The 19,482-nt window shown below is 45.8% G+C and overlaps 1 protein-coding gene across 2 annotated transcripts; it reads right to left on the bottom strand.

The window, feature by feature from the left end:
* Window positions 1-2,437: 2,437 nt before the first annotated feature.
* stmn2b (stathmin 2b) lies at window positions 2,438-14,683 on the bottom strand. 2 transcript variants are annotated; one of them, XM_030347482.1, is made up of 5 exons: window positions 14,427-14,683; window positions 7,496-7,591; window positions 6,327-6,523; window positions 5,183-5,374; window positions 2,438-4,437 (listed from the first exon to the last, which is right to left on the bottom strand). In XM_030347482.1, the coding sequence occupies exons 1-5, from the start codon at window positions 14,443-14,445 to the stop codon at window positions 4,378-4,380; spliced, it is 564 nt and encodes a 187-aa protein (XP_030203342.1). In that variant the 5' UTR covers window positions 14,446-14,683; the 3' UTR covers window positions 2,438-4,377. The 2 variants fall into 2 exon arrangements, with proteins under 2 accessions (XP_030203342.1, XP_030203343.1); XM_030347483.1 differs by having other exon boundaries at window positions 6,327-6,499.
* Window positions 14,684-19,482: the final 4,799 nt, after the last annotated feature.

Here is a 19,482-nt window from a genome sequence, read left to right as displayed (position 1 = left end):
TTTAAATCCACAAACAACATATGTGTAATCCGGGGCATATAAAGACTGGGACCAGAAAATAATTACCTTATCTCCAAAACCCATATTTTTCGATTTCATAGTTCCCATGGGCTCTACCGGAAAGGGCGTGACATCGCCACTCTATCCGTGCGCGCATTTCCTGCCCAATGCACGTGATGCAACTCCTGAAATATGACTGGTTAGGAGTCAGAACCAATTAGTATATGTATGAGAATCAGCAAATCTGTTGTATGGATTTAGCATTTCGATTAAAGCTGAACTGAACTGAAATAATCAACATCGATAACGTGTTAGTTATGACCATTATAAAAAAAATGACACAAAAAAAATATTTAAAAAATCAACCTGTATAGCATTTTTTAGCAACAAAAGAAAATGCGTCTTTTATTATCAGAGAGCGATGACGTCACTGGCATGGTAGGACTAGGTCGTTGCTGCAGACAAGTCTTCTACACTTCACGGCGGAAAATAGTGATTTTAATGGGGCTGGTTACGCGTTTGAGCCTTTGAGGGACATGCCTGTAGTGTCTGACTGCCAGCCGGTCGAGGGGTCAATTTCAGGCTCCAGCTCCACCTTCGGATCATGTGGGTGTGACTGGTGTGCGTGTGGGTGCTGCCGGAGCATGGACATTGCCATTGAATCGGTCGGCTGCCGAGAGGTCCCGGTCAACCTTGACCATCTGGGATTAGGTTGCATAACCATGCATAGGGCATTTCGGATGCTGTGCGGCGAGAGAGAGGTTTTTGAAGTGGCCATGCTCTGGAACGTCCGAGCGGAGACACTGGAGCGCCCCATAAATAGCAACCAAGTAACAAGGCGAAAACGATCTTTCCCCCTCCGTTTTCCTTTGATGCGTTTCAGGAATATCTCCGTAAAGACGGACACATTGCGGAAACGCAACAAGCTGTACAAACGCTGTAGTACCTACATATTCAAGGCGCTGGTTCTCCACAAAAAAAAGTGGAGCGCATCAAACCTGCGCGCATCCAGCCTGCGCGCTGTATAAAAACATTCAAGTCGAGGAGGAGATAGTAGTCGTTTAACCTTTTAGATTCAGTAGAAATACTTTTTAATGTACAGTTAGTAATTGAATTGACCAAGGGGCTGTATTTAAATCTACAAAAATAATACAAAAAAACCCCGGTAACTTTCAACGCAACTCTAAAGTCGCTTCAGGCGGCCACACGAATTCTAACAACAAACCGCATAGGTCCGGTTTTATTTGAAGCCACCCTGGGACCATGGACCTATAAAAGAACATGGTTTATTATCTGCCTAATAACATGGTTATTAAAGACATGGTTTCACAAAAAAATCAGCTCCGGGTGGACGGGACCTGATAGACATGTTAGATGCACTTTGGGAGATACACCCGCTGATGAGCACGATACACGATACACAAGGCGGATTCACGAGTGTCACGTTAAGTTTTGGTGGATGTTGGAGGTTTACTTTCTGGTGGATGTTGATGGATATTGTACAGATGGATATTGTACAGATACATCTTACTATGAAACTATTTATTCGAGTTTAACCCCCTCTGCATCAGCAATCGGCTAGTCGGCAAACATCAGGGTGAGTAGAAAGGGACATTTGTGGAACTTCTGTTTGCAGACCCGCCGTGGTTTAATTAGCAGCTTAGAAACATAGATCTGTGATATCGTCTGAGTAATAGTTGATACACTTTATGGTCAGAGTGCTAGCTTGTGGAGATTGACATGACAGGGGCTGATTGACATCGGAGGGTTAGTCAGTTTTAAGGCTGCCAGCCATGTATTAAGGGCTGGTTTCCTATTCAAAGGTAGCCTGTGTAAATGTATGATTACCCCAGCTGCCTTGGCCCTACATAATTCATTAATGCAGCCAGGGGCAATGCAATAAGATGATCCTCCTGTAGACCTGGTTGTTTGCTTTTCCGTAGCCATTTCAGCGAGCTTCAGAGCCTGACTCATTACCTGCTATGGCTGCTAGAGCCGGTTACAATGCCAGTGACGTAGCTGATTGTTGAAATCCAACATGGCGGCGCCCTGTAACACTTTCACCGTACAATTTAATCCCTTTTAGCAAGTTCAGACATTTTTTGTTATTATACCAATGAGAACGCAGACTCTACATCTGTTATATCAACTACACTTCAAATTTCAGTTCAGTTCATCTTTGAGCAATTTCGATTTAGGATTTAGATATAAAATATAGATATAAAATATAGATTTAGATATTGGAGTTTAGCAGTAAGGATTCGATTTAGGACTTATATTTATAGATAAAGATTTCAATTTATATAAACGATTTGGCCTCAGATTAAGATTAGGATAAATAATGTAGATGTAGATTTAGATTGAACATATAATTATATTAGTTTTATGTGAAAAGTTTGAACTATATACATGAAAAAAGATCCACACTTAATTCCAATTTCATTCCATGAATCCCAAATCTTTAATAACCACTGCTTGCTCACAAAGGTACACATGGAGAAGGGGAAACACACAGACGGCAAGAGAGCGAGAGAAAGGCGGGCAGGCAAGTAGGTGTGGCGAATTTCTGAAACCATGTGCAACAGATATTCAGTAGCCTTTAACCACATAGTGTACTGTAAGTGATGATGAGTGACATTATACTTTGTGTTGTATTTTTAACCAGAGAAAAAAAGCACGTGGCACTAATGTAATCTATCTACCCACCCTTCCATGAAATACATACACACACTCAAAAAGGCCAGCAGTGTCAATGTGACTGCTGGGTCTCGAACCCATGCATTAACATCCCTGGTAATGTGCGATACGAGTGTTTCAGATAATATTGTGTAGGCTTGACATATTCCAAGCGATTACCTATTGTGTATGGCTTCAACATTTCTAATTGTGTTTATTTTGAATGAATGACTTCTTTCATTTGGCGGGCATCCAATAGCGAACAAATACTGACATATTCATAAGGAACGGTTTGTTTCTCAGATTTGGCATTGCTCCTACTATCTGGCACAAAGTACACAGGTATGTAATGTGATCCACACAACATAATATGGGAATGGTTACTTCACTAGAAGCGGATGTTACACTGTAGCCTTTTACTTTTCTGACAAAAATGGGATGTGCTTGGAAAATGCATCTGTTTTTCTTAATCAATAATTCTGTCAAATGTGTTGCCATGCATTCAAATACTTTAACGGTCGAGTCATCAGAATGGATAATGTACGGTCATCTTCGTGATGACAGTTTGTTTTTCCAACTCAGGCCAGCCATTGATCAGGGATGAGAATGAGCTGTGTTGCTACGGAGACAGAATTCAGCAATAGTTTGCTGTGATTTGCTGAATCCGGCCCGTTTCTGGACAGCCAGTGAGTGAGTACATTCCTATGTATGTTTCTTTAAAACCTGTGTCAGACGGAAGTGTAGTATAGAGGCAGAGGCGTCTGGACAGTGGAAAGTGTAGAGAAGTAGAGGGCTATTTTAAATGCTGTCGTAGTCGTGGTGTTTTCCTATTGGTGGGCCTACGCTCATCCACCACCTGCCGGGAGTGGATATACGATGTTTAGGTTCTCCACACGGACACAGAAAAAGACCTCAGCTGACCGCCATGCTCTCGTTCCCGTCTCTAGATCAGGTGTAGTTACGCACCCTGTACCTTTAAGTTCAGGTCAGCAGTGGGCGGGAACGAGAACAGGGGGGGCAGGGCCTAGTCGGGATGCGACCAATTACGACGAACGTCAGCTAGCTAGCAAACTCACAACAATCACCAAAGCCTGTTACCGTACAAGAGAAATTTCAACGAAAAACAAACAATAGAAATGAATGAACCAATGAAGGATTACGTCCATATATGTAGGGAGAGGAAAATTATATATAAAATGGCACACGGCAATCAATACTTTTGCTGCTTGAATCGTACAGTATATAACAAAAAAAAGAAGTATTTACACAAAACCAATATCTACTGTCACTTTGTCAATTCGTTTTTTTTTTTCTCACATTTGAAACAGAGCAAAAACATTCTTTTGTTTGGGGGGAGAGGGGTACATTAATCACATTTTTTTTATTCCGTTTTTTAAATTATTTTATTTTGTTTCCCCCCCTGCTTTGCTATGCTATCTGTAATTTTAAACGTCTCCCCCCACACAAGGCGCTGATAGTTTTGTAGTAGTAGTAGAAGTAATAGGAGTAGTAGTAGTAGTAATAGTAGTAGTAGTAGTATGGGTGAATGGCGGAGTGGGGAGGTGGCTGGAGGGGGGAGGGGTAGCGGTAGGAGGGTGTGGGCAGGGGGTCAGGTGGTAACAGGTGGTGGTTGGGGGGTGGGGGGGGTCATGTGGGTGTATCTGGCGCAGGGGAGGCAGGCGGCGTCGCGTGTTGGCGTGTTCACGCTGTGATCTCTTCCCTCAGCTCCTTGTTCCTGCGCACCTCCTGGCCATGTTTCTCCTACACACGCACACGGACACGCACGCACACGCGCAAAGACACAAAAGGACACACATTTTTTATGATCTTGTGGGGAGTTTTTGCTTGGTTGCAGCAAATTACTGACCTTCATATACAGTATATAGTTCAGTCTCCAACCCTCTCCCTCTCCCTCCCAGCATTAGATCTTTTACCCTGCAGTCCCATGCTGCCGCTCCTTCTCTGCCAAGAAAGACCTTCCTCCTCCTCCTCCTCCTCCTCCTCCTCTTCCTCCCCTCTTCCTCCCCTCCTCCTCCTCCTCCTCCTCCTCCTCCTCCTCCTCCTCTCCTGATCCTTACCTTACCTCTCTCTTTTCAACAGCTCATTCCTCTTCCCCCCCCTTCATCTTTCTCCTTCTCCTACTCGGCTTGCAATGCGTTTGAAAAAGATTGAGACTCAATGTCCTCTCTTCCCCACCAACGTTTTTTTTTTTTCATAATCTCTTCCCTCTCCATGCTTTTTGCTCCCCCTCTCCTCCTCCTCCTCCTCCTCCTCCTACTCCTCCTCCTCCTCCTCACCTTCTCCTGCAGGCGCTCCATGATGGAGGCCAGGTAGGACATGCGGTTCTCCTCTCTCTTCTCCCCTCTCTCTCCCCCAACTCCTCCTCCTCCTCCCCACCTCCTCCTCCTCCTCCACTTCCCCTTCTCTCTCCTCCCACCTCCTCCCCGTCCTCCCCCTCTATCTCCCCCCACCTCTTCCTCCTCCTCCTTCTCCTCCTCCTCCTCACCTTCTCCTGCAGGCGCTCCATGATGGAGGCCAGGTAGGCCATCCGGTTCTCCTGGATCTGCTCCATCTTCAGCTGCAGCTTCTCTTCGGCCATGCGGCTGAAGTTGCTGTTCTCCTCCATGGCCTTCATCAGCACGTCGCGCTCGTGGTCCCTCTTCTCCGCCAGGGCCCGCAACACCTGGGCCTCCTGGGACTGGGAGAGAGAGAGAGAGAGAGAGAGAGAGAGAGAGAGAGAGAAAGAGAGAGAGAGAGAGAGAGAGGGAATTCTTGTTATTTTGGAACAGATCTATTATATTGCAACAAAGCGAATATAAAAAATGTCTTTTGCCTCTGTGTATATATCATAGGACCTTAAGCAATTTGAGCTACACAAGGCCTTTGACAAGCAGCCTTAGATAGGTTGATCGATCTGTTGGTTGGGGACTGATCAATGCCTAAGCTTCATGGTTGATTGTATTGATGCAGCAATCAATGAAACGCAGGAATTAGCCGATTGGCCGATCAGAGGCATCTCTTTATCGGCAACAGCACCACCACCACCATCCTGACGCAGCCAGCCACTAAACATGGATCATAGGTTGTACAACATACCCCACTAAGCAACACATCATGGTGTGTCAGCACCAAAGCTCATTAAAATATGATGAGCTTCATTGGCCGCCTGCGTCTAATCAGCATAAACTCCCTCAATGATTTTCAACACAGAGATTGCCACCCTGGGGCTTTATACGGGGCTCAAAGGCTGTCTCCTACGTTTAAAGAATTAGGGGCTAACAAAGACATGCGTGTTGGTGAATGGATCGGCTTTTTGCAATTCACTGAAGCGTCACACCCCTAAAATCATATTGTAACACAAGCACTCATAATGCAATATTAACAATCATAAATGCATACAACTGACAACAAACAATATATTTTTTCGTGCTAAATTTAACACAATCCTCTGAAAAGTAGGTGGTTCACGTTTTTTTTTTTTGCGCAAGCACAGCTTGGTCTTTCAGTCACACATGCGAGCAAAAGGGGCTCAGTGTGTCGCCCTGGAGACGTCTACTGTTATCATCCGTCAGACAGATGACGGGTGGCAGCTGGGCGCTGGAGGGAGGAGGAGGAAGAAGAAGAAGAAGAGTAAGAAGAGGTAGACTTACTCTCCTCCGGTCCTCAGCTGCCTCCAGCTTCTTCTGGATGTCCTCCAGGGAGATGTCCTTCTTGGGGGGGGTGGTGACGCAGTGGGAGGCGTCGGACACGGGGGACGGGGACTTCAGGATCACCTCGAAGGCCTGGCCCGAGGCCCGCTTGTTGATGGGCTTGATGTCCATGTCTGCGAGCAAAGCAGAGGGCTTCTCTGTGATTGGTTGAATTTTGGAAACGTCAGGAAAGGACAGAGGGAAGGAAGGAAGGACAGAAGGAAGGAAGGAAGGAAGGATGGAAGGAAGGAAGGAAGGAAGGAAGGAAGGAAGGAAGGAAGGAAGGAAGGAAGGAAGGAAGGAAGGAAGGAAGGAAGGAAGGGTCAACAAAACAGAAGTATTATACACGTGGTATTAGACTGATATTTACATTTACATTTATAAGACTTATTGTATTGGACTTATAGAATCATCTTTGATTAGGTAGTATGTGTGCAGATTCAAGAGAAAGGTAAGACTTATCTTATTCTTGAGAAAAAGGCAAGGGATGTTTATAGTACCCTTCAAACACAAAGACACTTCTGGGTGCTTTGCATACACAGGAATCCCATTTGAAAGACATTTAACGACAATCAAAGAAATTCAATAATTTAAAAGAGAAGTCGGCCTAGCTCAGGTGGTAGAGTCAGGGGCGCCGCTAGGGATTTTGGGCCCCATGAAAAGAATCTTTACTTAGTGTCATTATTTTTTCTGTATTATAATTTCATCATCATTAGGGGCCTCTCTGGGCCCCCCTCCATCATGGGCCCCTAGAATCCGTCTCCTTTACCCCCCCTTTTCGGCGCCCCTGGGTAGAGTTGTCTTGTAACTGAATGGTCGCTAGTTCGATCCCCAGTTCCTCCTAGCTGAGTGTTGATGTGTCCCTGAGCAAGAGACTTAACCCTAACTGCTCCTGATGAGCTGCCTGTCTGCCGTCGGTGTGTCAATGTGTAAGTTACTTTGGATAAAAGCGTCTGCTAAATGCCCTAATTGTAATTGTAAGTCAAAAATATACATGAGAAGGTAAATTACAAAGTGCTAACTTCTGAACAAAACGCCTTGGGAAACTGAAAAGTGTCTGGCTACGTTAAAGTATTTTCTGTTTGCATCTGGAGAACTTTTGCTGGCGTCTCCAACAGGTCCCGACGTACCTTCAAAGTCCCCAAGGATGTCCTTGCGGCTCTCTGGATAGAGGCAGGAGCAGATCAGCGATATAACTGAGATCTCCTTCATCTTCTCTTTGTAGGCTGGGGAGGAAGATTAAAATAGTATTGTTAGCGTGTGTGTTTGTGTTTGAGGGTGCGCATTTGTGTGTGTGTGTGCTTGAATGTCTGTGTGTGTGTGTCTGTACAGGATGTTATCTCTACGACATGCATGTATCCTCACACACACACACACACACATACCATACACACACACACACAATATCATTAACCCACTTCTCTCTCCTCAGGAGGCCTTTGTATCACATCTCATCTTCAGATAAGGAAAATAAATATTCAGCGAAACCTTCAAACAGACACCCTCTGCTTCAAAGGCTGTCTGGTCTGGTCTGTTGTATTGCCCAGGGTTTTGAAGCCATTTTGGGTGCTTTGTTCTCACTGTGCTGGTATAAATTTAGGCTGTTGTTGTACGGTGGCCTGACTTGCTGCAAATCCCCCCCCACCATCATACAGAAAAAGTGAGAGCAGCTGCCATGCCCATCGGCTTTCCCACGCATCATTAGCTATGCCGCACATATCTACAGTATCATTTATTTACCAACTCTGCGTGCCTTGCCTCTCAGCCATTTTGTTTGAGACTAAAAGGTTCTGAGAGGTCTGTTGTTAAAGTAAGCCTACAGGTACAATTAAAAAACAAGCCATAATGCTTACAGTTTTGTTTGTCGGGGAAAAGCCTGAGCCAATCAAACACTTGAATAAATCAAGCTGAGGCCAATTACTTAGCCATTGGATTATATTGTTTTGGTCTACGAGGATGCTGATAGTGAAGGCTTTGTTTTATCAGTATATTGCAGCAATATGCCTTTCTAGTCCCCTGGCCTGCAGTCCCTCTATGAGAGAGATAACATGAGAGGAGCCGCAGCAGGATCCATATCTAGCCCTGATGCACGACCGCTCCAAAGCCAGCAGCAAAACTTCTACAGAGGGCATACAGTCAAATACCAGGGGAAAAAACACCACCACTAACCCTGTTTGACCTTGCTTCTTCTGCTAATATCATTTTTGATACTATTTTTAAATGCAGGCCCATGGTTGTTTTGCCGTCTAGGAGAGGCCGGGTGGATATGTCCTGCCCACCGCAGGATGAGCGCAGTGCTCTTCCTTAGCATAAGGTCGTAGCGCGGGTTGGGTATAGTCGCAGTGCATCACCGTGGAACAGCGGCGTGCCAAGAGGCAGTACGCCACGGCGTAATCCATCACACAGCGCCACGGGACAGGCATGTCTGCCATATTGATTCATGTCTGAGCAGAGTACACAGTACAGTATCCAGGCTAGGATCTCTCTCGGTTACTTCCCTCCCTCCCTCTCTCCCTATCTCCCTCTGTTACTCCTTCTCTCCCTCCCTCCTTCTCTCCCTCTGTTACTCCATCTCTCTCTCTGTTATTCCATCGCCCCCTCTCCCTCCCTCCCTCCCTCCCTCCCTCTCTCTCTGTTACTTCATCTCCCCCTCCCTCTCTCTGTTACTCCCTCCCTCCCTGCAGCTCTCACTGATATTCCATCTCTCTGTCCTTCTCTCTCTCTGTGAATCCATCTCTCCCTCCCTCTCTCCCTGTGATACTCCATTTCTCTCCATCTCTTTCCATCTGTTACTCCACCCCTCTCTCTCTCCCTCTCTCTTGCCCTCTGTTACTCCATCTCCCCCTCCCTCTCTCTCTCTCTCTGACTCTCTCCCTCCCTTACTCTCTCTCTTTCATCCCTCAGGCCCCTGCGCTGTAGACCAGCAGACGCCACAGTAATGTGATCAAGTCTCCCATGCAGCACTCCCTGCTCTCCGGTGGCCTTGTTAACCCCTTCCCCAGAGGGGGAGGGGGGAGGGCCCGGGGGGGGGGGGAGAGAGTGGGAGTTGGAGAGAGAGGAAGTGAATGGGAGAGATAGAGCGAGCCTAGGGGAGAAAGGTGTGGTTGTGTCATGCGCTGACAAAGAATGAATAATGTTGAGAGAGAGATTTTGAGATTCAAGGAGTGGATGCTGTGGTCTGTTCTGCATGTGTGTGTGTGTGTTAGTATATGGGTATATATGTATATATTTATGGTAAATATATGTGCCTGTGTGTGTGTGTCTACATGTTTATGTGTGTGCATATTTATGTGTGTGGATGTGTGTGTGTGTGTGTGTGTGTGTGTGTTTGTGTGTGTGTGTGTGTGTGTGTGTGTGTGTGTGTGTGAGAGTGTGTGTGTGTGTGTGTGTAAATCTGTGTGTGTGTGTGTGTGTGTGTGTGAATATGTGTGTGCATGTGAGTGTGTATGTGTCAGTGTGTGTGTGTGTTAATATGTTTGCGTGAGTGTGTGTGTGTGTGTGTGTGTGTGCGTGTGTGTGTGAGTGTGAATATGTGTGTGATTATGTGTGTCCGTGTGCGTGTATGTGTATGTTTGCGTGTGTGTGTGTGTGTGTGTGCGTGTGTGTTTGTGTGTGTGTGTGTGTGTGTGTGTGTGTGTGTGTGTGTGTGTGTGTGTGTGTGTGTGTGTTAACCCGGGGCAAGTGTGGGTTCATAAATCACAGAGAAGAAACAAAAACATGAGGAGTGGCAGTGGAGAGAAGAATAGAAGATGGAGGAAGAAATGTTCCACATGGGCTCTCACACGGACCCCCGCTGGGATACACCCCCCTCCCTCCCTCCCTTCCACCGTCTCTCCCCCCGGGCCCCCTAATGGAGGCAGCCACCTCAGGTGCATGCAGCTTTAATATATACAGTAATTAGCGGAGCGGACCATTTCAGCGAACAGAGGGGGGGTGCAGACAGAGGGGGGTGCATCTGCCCCCCTCCCCTCCCTCAGTAGCCCTTGACAGGTGAGGATGTGACCTATTGACGAGGAAGCAGAGTGGATCATCTGGGTTAAGTGTCCCTGGGTCACGTCGGTTCTCCCGTTCCCATTACTTGGTTGGTTAGTGGTGTCCGGTCAACAAGGGAAACGTTGTTTGCGGTCGGGTCTATTGGCTGACGAAATGCTGAACGTAGCGGAAATGTTACTGCTATGTTTACTGCCAGGAACGTTGACCACTGCCAAAGAATATTAAATGTGGATATGGATAACATTTTGTTAAATCTTGTGTCAGGTTTCCCATCAACATTTAGTATCTAAAAATCTTCCTGGATGTGGCTTCGGATAAAACTGCAAATAAAAACTGAATGAAAATTAAAAAAAAGCAAATGATTAGTGGTTAATCAATTGTCCTGGAGGAAGAAATGCTAATTATAATTAATTATTTGATCTTTTGTCTCAAGCAATACATTTTATACCCCCTCTAAGAAATGGTATATTCCGTGCTAGATTTGTATTTCTACTGCTGTACGTATCATCGTACAACAGACCGCCAGCCCTGCCGTGATGCGGCAGGGAGGGAGAGTCACATGACCAAACATCAAGGCCGGCAAGGCCCACCAGCTGGTGTTACTGCTCCTCCTCCTGCCTCTCTCAGCAGGACCCTTCCTGCCCCACACGCACACACACACACACACGCACACACACACACACTCGCACACGCACACGCACACACACACACACGCACACGCACACACACACACGCACACACACACACACACACACACGCATGCACACCCACACACACGCATGCACACGGACACACATACACACACACACGCACACTCATGCACACGCACGCACACACACTGCACTCCCTTCTCACATCCATCAGGCTGGCTGAGCATATCGTCAATATCCTGCTCTTCCTCCTTCTTCTACTCCTCCTCATCCTCCTCTTGCTTGTTCGCTTGTATCCTTCAGACTTACCACCATCTCCTCCATTCATCCATCTCTTGCTCTCTCGCTCTCTCCAGCACTCTCTCGCTCTCTCTCTCTCTCTCTCTCCCCTTCGGCTTCATCTGTTGCTGATGCACTCTCCCCCGCAATCTGTTTCTTCATCGCCACTTCCTCAGCCTCTAACAATAGAGATGTCACTCTTTCGCTCTCTCCCTCCCTCCATTGCGTGCTCTCCCTCTCTCTATATCTCTCTCTATCTATCTATCTCTATTGGATTCTCTCTCTCTCTCTCTCTCTCTCTCTCTCTCTCTCTCTCTCTCTCTCTCTCTCTCTCTCTGTCACTAGGACACTCTGCCTCCCCTCTCAAGGGCCTCCTCTGAGGCTGACCGCCTCGCTCTGCTCTCATCATCGCTCCTCAGCACTTGTCAAGCTTTCTCTCTGACATTTTCACTTCTTTCTCGTCCAACCCAATCTCTCAGTCTGTACTCAGGGTTTGCGTTGAGGTAGGATCGGGCACGGCACCTTGCGCCCAATAAAAAAAAGGAGCAAAAGACAGCAACACACACAGCAGCGCAGCGCTGTAATTGCCTCTGGTGTCTGAGGGAATCTGGGCTTTCATATTGCAGTGTTTACTGCGCCTCTCGGCCCTGTAACCCGCCGGCTGCAGCGTGTGGGCCGAAGCGCCTTGGCAGATAGATGGCTCTTTAAAGCCTCATGCGCCAGACGTCCATATAATGGAGATATTATGCAGGTACGATCGGGGAGGGGTTTACGATGATGGGGCATGTCATCGGACACATATATCAGGGAATAAGGTCGTTAAGGGCAGGGTTGGTAGTGGGCTAGACGTGGTGGCCGTAATCCTATCCTCCTGTGTAGATGGAGAGATGCACCAGGCTGACACACCTGAGATGGTAACAGAAACACCCCGTAAACATTGCCTGATAAACTTCACAGAAACCCATTGTGGTAGTATATCCCATAATGCACCCAGGGTAGCCGACAAACATATCAACTCAATTGCGTGGGGCATATGAGCAGCTCTCACCATAGTAGTTAACGTGTTGCCTTGTGGAAGGAACCGGCTTTAGAATGAGACGCAGTAGAAGATGTGATGAAAAAACGATAAAGGGGGAACATCTGAAGCTCTTGGTTGCTAGACGACTAAAATATGTCTGCAGGGATCATCATGGCAATTTATAATATATCCTCATCAGGGGAAATGATGCAGACAAATAATCACCATAAAAGTGGCTGACGCCCATATCCAAGCCAGTGGAGTGTTAAGCTGTGTGCCAAGAACCGGCTAATATATCCTGGTTTGACTGCAGGGTTTAGAGCAGAGGGGAGGCTAAGCGGTGAGATGAACTGCACGATTCATACCGCGAGTCGCCACCTTGTAAATAGCAACACGGGCCCGGGAATGGAGGGGCCCTCTGAGTATGTTGGCCGCAGAGGAGACTCTGCCTGCCCCACACAAAGCTATTGATTGACCACACCTAACGAGGCGAGCTCCACCGGAGGGTCATACACCTATACTCTTATGCCTAGGCGTTTCAGTCGTCAAGGGACTGGGTTGGTTTTAAATAGTGTGCAGTTCTATTCATGTTTTGTTACAAAATTGAACGACCCTATTAAAAGTGATCGTCGCTCAAAGTCATTGCGAAACTATCATAGGTATGTCTACATAACGAGTGGACGCCCATTTGGACGCTTCCGACCAAAGAAAAAAAAAACATGACGGAGGGAACCAGGAATACCACGTGACGTCCATCTTCAGCAGCAGGGCGCGCGGGTGCGAAGAGTTCGCAATAAAAGCTGACTATAGGCTTTTTTTTTCAAGAACGTCTGGCTCGAGCCCATCCCATTCTGCATTCTTTTCAACAACACGAGATGAACCAGAGAGGGGGCGAGGTTCGGTGGGTGGGCGAAAGAGGGGGTGGGGGATACATATCACTTAGGCCCTAGTGATTAGTTGACTCTGCCGGCGATAAAACTATATTGCTGTCTGTCTGCGCTGGACACCATCCATCACCAGTCTCGTCAGGGGGAAGACGATTCTCTGAACGAGACCACGAGGTCACAATTAAGAAACGCAGGTATCATCATTTAATATACTTCGCAACTAAATATCATAGTCAATTACGTTTGGGTAATGATGGCAGGTGATGCAATTGGTTAGCAATGAATGTCAATATATCCAATTAGGCCTACATGCTCTCATACAAAAAAAAATCGTACTGTGATATCAGAAATATTTTGTCGAAATGATGCCCACTAGGACATTAGAATACACCTCTAAGTCAATGTTGTAAACCTGGTACATGATCGACCATATATATGTTATCATCTTCCCGTAACATCCGTGACACGTTCATTTATCGCCAATCGTAAATTCTTCCCTTCTTCTGTTCAGCAATTACAAGTGCGTATACCAGACTACAAGATGACATTTCATCCGCACTCCCACATTTAGAGGTCGTACAAAACCCAAAGTTGCGGTTCAGGATGATTCCAATGTGGGGGTCTGGTCGTGATAACCACGTTTTCCGCGGTCGATTGATCCCGCATCCATCAGTTAGGCTGGCATGGGCCGGAGAGCCGAGATGTTGGGTGGGGTCGCTGGCGCTGCATTATGCTGCACGGGTGTGCGACCGGCAGCAAAACGGTGCAGCACTTGTGCATTGAATAAAACCTGCTGTTCCCTTAATAATAGGATAAAGCTGGTATACGTGATCAACGCGAATGATAAGCATTTGATTTCCTTTTGACTCCATTGGATTTTTTTTTTCCACCAAGACAGAAAAATATGCGTCAGTGATGCTCATCCTAGAAATGATTGACTGAAGCCCAGAATGATCTCAACCATCGTGGGCTTTTATCACTTCAACAAATCCAACCGTTGGTTCGTTCTCTTTGCAGAGATATAACCATAAAAAAAAACATTCGCATAACGCCCTTTGATTTCACCTGACTTGTAAATGAGTTTGACCGCTCCCCAATACCTCAGCCTTTTGTGCCATGGGTGGGTGTCGCCACAAGAATCCCCCCCAACCAACTCAAAGCCTGCGTATACCATCCACGACACAACCGAACCGACCAACGCACAAAATATATATATAGGCAAAATGAGACTCACCGATCGCTGTCTTAGCCATGTTTTCCGTTGGGTGCGTTGAGTGCTGCTGCTGGGATGGAGGAGGACGGCGGCACAGAGACGGGCGGGAAGGCACTGAGTCAGCACTACTGAGCTATGTGGAAGAAGAGGGAGGACGGAGAGACGGGGCGGCTGCTGCTGCTGCTACTGATGCTGCTGGTGGTGGTGTCGGTGGTGCTGATGCGGCTGGTGGCGCGCGCCTCGTCGTCGTTGATGAGCGTCTGCGCGAGTGTGCCCGAGCAGATTGGCTGCCTACTCCCCCTGACGTAGATCGTCATAATATCCCCCTATAGAAACAAGCGATGGTAAACCCAATGCACTTGCTCTGGATGTAGGAGGCCTAGTGTGGAGTTCAAGCCACTGCGTTAATAGCTCTTTTTAAAGGGCGGTTTGATCGTCTTTGTTTCTGCGACGGCTCGTCTCTTTGGGACAGGGTGGGGGCAGGAGACCATGGGCCCTAAGCCTCCATCATGGGAATGGAAATGTGCGAATCAAGGTGGTCTGCTGGTGACATGTAGCTACTCGCATAGGCTGACTTACAGTCACGCCGTTTGTAAACTTTTGATGTGAAGAACGTGCTTGACTTTTTCTAGATTTTGCTCGAGCTTTGCTATATTTTCCCCAGTATAATAAACAACTACAAAACTGCACTGCGATTCTCATGTCTCCTCTTCGGATAATTTAACGTAAGCCTAAATTATAATTATATGTTCAATCTAAATCTTGAATCTAAAAAAAATCATTTTATATCTTAATCGAAGTCTTATATCTAAATCCTAAAGTATAAACGGATGTGCATTCTGCAGGTCCGATCTACAGGAATTCTTCTCACATTGCCGTGGCAGGTAGGGCCATGTTAACATCAAAAGCATCGAATGTGTCCATCTCACATCTCTGCCATGGGGGTGGACGGTATTTTGCCGAACGACGCCGAAGTGCCTTGGACCAGCCTTATGAGCAGGGCTTGAATTTAAGTGAGCTGGACGGCATAACCCGGCGTATATCGTTAAAATGTAAAAAGAGCCTTAATTCACACTGAAATGCCCCATAAGTGAATGGCTTATACAGTTAGCTAGCATAAGAATGATTTTGATTGTGTTCACTTCATCATATCTCACGGCAGATGAATGTATTCTATCTGGATGATACATATTCTATAATTATTTAACATTTATTTACTCTTTTATTCTTTGTAGGTATCAATGCCACCTGCAGTTTTAGTGACTTCATCACAGAGATTGGTCAAATGATCTTAAATGGTCTATGATGGGAATGGCGTGAAGTCTAGTCCTGATAGGCAATGCCTACTGGATTGGTTGTCCTCATTGCCTCTTAAGGTTTATATTGTATCAACACACATTTGAATCCTTCAGGCCTACTTCATTCAGGTATCTCTCCCATCCATGGTGCGACAAAATGTTCCAGGATCAGATGGAACTATGCTATGCTTGCCCTTTTTCATCAGTGTCCAAAATAACCATATGCAGAGACGACAGAGCGAAATTAGCCGAAGGTGGCCTTATGGGAAAATATTGTTCTCATCTGACTGGTCTGAAATACTGCTAAGGCAAGAAACTACAGCCATATTCAGAGGGACATTTGACTTATCAGGGAATCTGTTATTTCCATTTCAATCACCATTGAGGGATCCAAAAAGCTTGTGAAACTTACTGTCACAATCATTTTCCCATGGGTTGGAAAAGAAGTTGGCTCCATTTGCGCAAACAGTTGTCTGTACATTATGGCGGGTGCACGGGTGAACACAATCGATGTGGGGACAAACAATCTGATATGGTATCATATGCATCTGTAACAGACTGCTGGTGTTTGAGGATTACGAGCAGCAGAAGGTGTGGTTCTGCCCCATAGAGCTGGATGGGACTAGCACATCGTCCTGTAGATATTGGTTGTGTGGAGCTCTGAACTAAAGTGTTCTATTGACTCTTGGGAGGTAAATGTAACGTACACAGAAGACGTTGGTTGGTTTTGGGGTCAAGTTTACCTTTTGACCCCAAATCATGACTCATTGGGGCATTAACATGGCTGCAATTTTTGTTTGAGTCTCTGTAAAAACGTTCCACCTGTTGGTCACAAGCAGAGCTTCCAGTCAGCACAGAGAGGACTCTCCTCTGACTCTCCTCATGTCCTCCCAGACTCCTGTGTTCTCTGCCCCAGAACAGTCCTAAGGTGCAGTGGTCGGCTAAACTCCTCCACTGCATGGGAGTGTCCCGTTGTCACCGTGTTAGCTCTGTTGTTGTTTGAGCCCTTCAGGAACATCACCATTCTACAATAGCCGTCCATGGCACTGCTGTATGATTACCATCCACATGCCGGATGAAATTTGGGCTAGGCAAAGAGAAAAGGCGTCAGTGGAGTGTCGTCAGCCATCGTAGACCGATCCCTTCTGAATCCACCCAAAGCAATGGCTATCGACGGCGGTGTCTCTGCATAATAATGCTCCTGGATCGCAGATGACCAGTAACCATGATCTCACCAACGTTAGGGTGCAATGCTTACATTGGCACAATTTCAGCATGAATGAATGATCTTTATTTGTCAAAGTACAGGTAAGCGAAATTTGGGAGAACTCCCCCCTGGTGCTTGAAAAAGAGAGGACAAGGAACATACATATATAGGCCTACATCATGATTAAAAACAAACATGAATACACATCTAATATAAATATAACTAAAACTGAGTTAAAGTGCAGTTGAATGACTTGTAAACATGATAACCCAATATTGCACAAGTCCTTAGAAAATGAGTGAGGCAGGTAGATAAATAGATGGTTCACACGGAATTACACAGTTCCCTAGTGGCTGCCACATGTTATGTGCGTGTGCGTGATAGAGTTGTTCATCTGTTACGGATGAATATGTATTGATCTGCAACCTGTACTTTCTTGTGAGGTTTACAGGGTGGTTTTGGAATCCCTAAACATAGTGCAGCCTGTGATTTTGTAACTCATAATAAATGACGTGGAGCGATTTCCCGCTCCACGTCATCCTGAAAACACATAGGGAAATATTATTCACAGTGCCACAGCGGGTTATTTCAGCTTGTTTAATCAGGAAACAAATGTTGTATTCTTCGATAAGTTCTTGGATAACTGCTACAACAATAACATTATGCAGCAATCGTTGGCTTGCTACTGGCCCCAACATAGCCACTGACAGCCGTGGCAGACGCAGCGCCTTTCCAGGAACGTCAATATATTTGTGTGGTATATATAGTAACCACATGGGGGGGACAGAGTACCGTGTTTAAAAGTTGCAGGATGCCTTCACAATTTGCCGGCCAACGTTATGCATTGAAATCACAGACCGAGAGTTCAACTTTATAGTTCAAATAGTAGGAATGCTTTGACGAGTCAAAGTAGGCAAGGCAAGGGAACTTGATATAGCACTTTTCATACACAAGGCAGACACAAAGTGCTTCACATATTAACATTGTCATACAATAAAATAATAGATAAGTAAAAGAAAAAATATGCAAAGAAATGAGTAAAATAGATCAGCATTTTAGATGTAATGTATTTAAGATCAGAACAACAGTCTCTCCGGTACACATGTCGGGACTCCAACCCGACCTAAAGGAACCTTTCTCTGGGACTCCAACCCGGATTCTAGGACTGTAACCCAGACATAACTCTGGTCTCAAACCCTTCAAAGTTACCCACGTCAGGACTCCAACTTGACCTAAAGGAACTTGGTCCTTTCACTGGAACTCCCAAACGACCTAAAGGACCTTGGTCCTTTCTCTGGGACTCAGATTCTAGGACTCTATTCAAGGCAGAACTTCGGTCTCAACCCCTTCACCCATCACCCTTATCCTTTCTCTCTGGCATCAGAATTGATCTTTCTGGTGAAAATGGAAGATAAAGTACAGCTGGATTTAAAGTAAAAGTGTGTGTGTGTGTGTGTGTGTGTGTGTGTGTGTGTGTGTGTGTGTGTGTGTGTGTGTGTGTGTGTGTGTGTGTGTGTGTGTGTGTGTGTGTGTGTGTGTGTGTGTGTGTGTGTGTCTGTGACCCCCATCGCCTTGGATGGGGATCTAAAACGTTTTGAGATCGCTCTGTTAAACGTTTTTTTAGTTTCAATTCAACTTTTATTTTAACGGCACAATCTAGCCTTCTGGTGTAGGAAGCTACAGAATAAAGCCAAAGAAGAACTCTATCCGGTCGTACCCTATCAAACCAACAAATAGCGCTAAAGCCCATGTTTTCCAGCATTTCGCAGGTGCTATTTCGGACTAGATAGCATGAGGGGAATGCTATGAGAGGAATGCTGTTTGCACAGTGTTGTATGTGAAACCAGTGTGTATTCATATAAAATATTGCTATTTATTGTGTTTATTTATTCATGACTGGGAACTGCAAACTGAATTGTGCACTTCTGGGATAACATAGAGTTATCTGAATCTGATTTGTGTACATTTCACGCGAATTTAGTCGCGCGCGTGTATGAGGAGAGACTTCCTCTTGTGACCGCTATGTTTATTTCTGCCCATTCTTAAACATGGCTAGTCTTTACGTGTTGTGGAATGATCAGAGACGCCAGAGAAACCGACGCACTAAATAATACAGGCCTATAGATATCTATATAATATAATATATAATATCAAGGCCAAAAGCTGTGCCCAGTTGGTGTGCCATACACGAAGCTCACTAAAAGGTCTGGGCCATCACAGAGGCACCAGCGCCACAAAATACTACTATCCAACTACGTATCCAACTACGTTCTCATCTTCGGTCTACTTTGTTATTATGGTGGACCTATCCTGACTGTGGCATCCATGTCTTAGCAATATTGCATGATGCTCACCCGACAAGCCCGAAAGCAACGACGCTCAAATGTTTCTCAATGAGTCAAGCACACTCTATTCCACAATCGAAATGCACGCCGACATATATTGCAAGACTTTTCTTTTTTTAATTTTCCAACTCTAAACAAACTTTCCTCTTATTAATTTAACAGTTAAAAAATCTCCCACTCTTCTCCGTATGATGTTGACACCAATGCATTGGAGTAACGTCTTTGGA

This window comes from Gadus morhua, chromosome 22 (genome assembly GCF_902167405.1).
Source record: "Gadus morhua chromosome 22, gadMor3.0, whole genome shotgun sequence".
Classification (NCBI taxonomy): Eukaryota; Metazoa; Chordata; class Actinopteri; order Gadiformes; family Gadidae; genus Gadus; species Gadus morhua.
The sequence above is the reverse complement of the archived record's forward strand: the minus strand, read 5'-3'. Positions and strand labels throughout refer to the sequence as shown.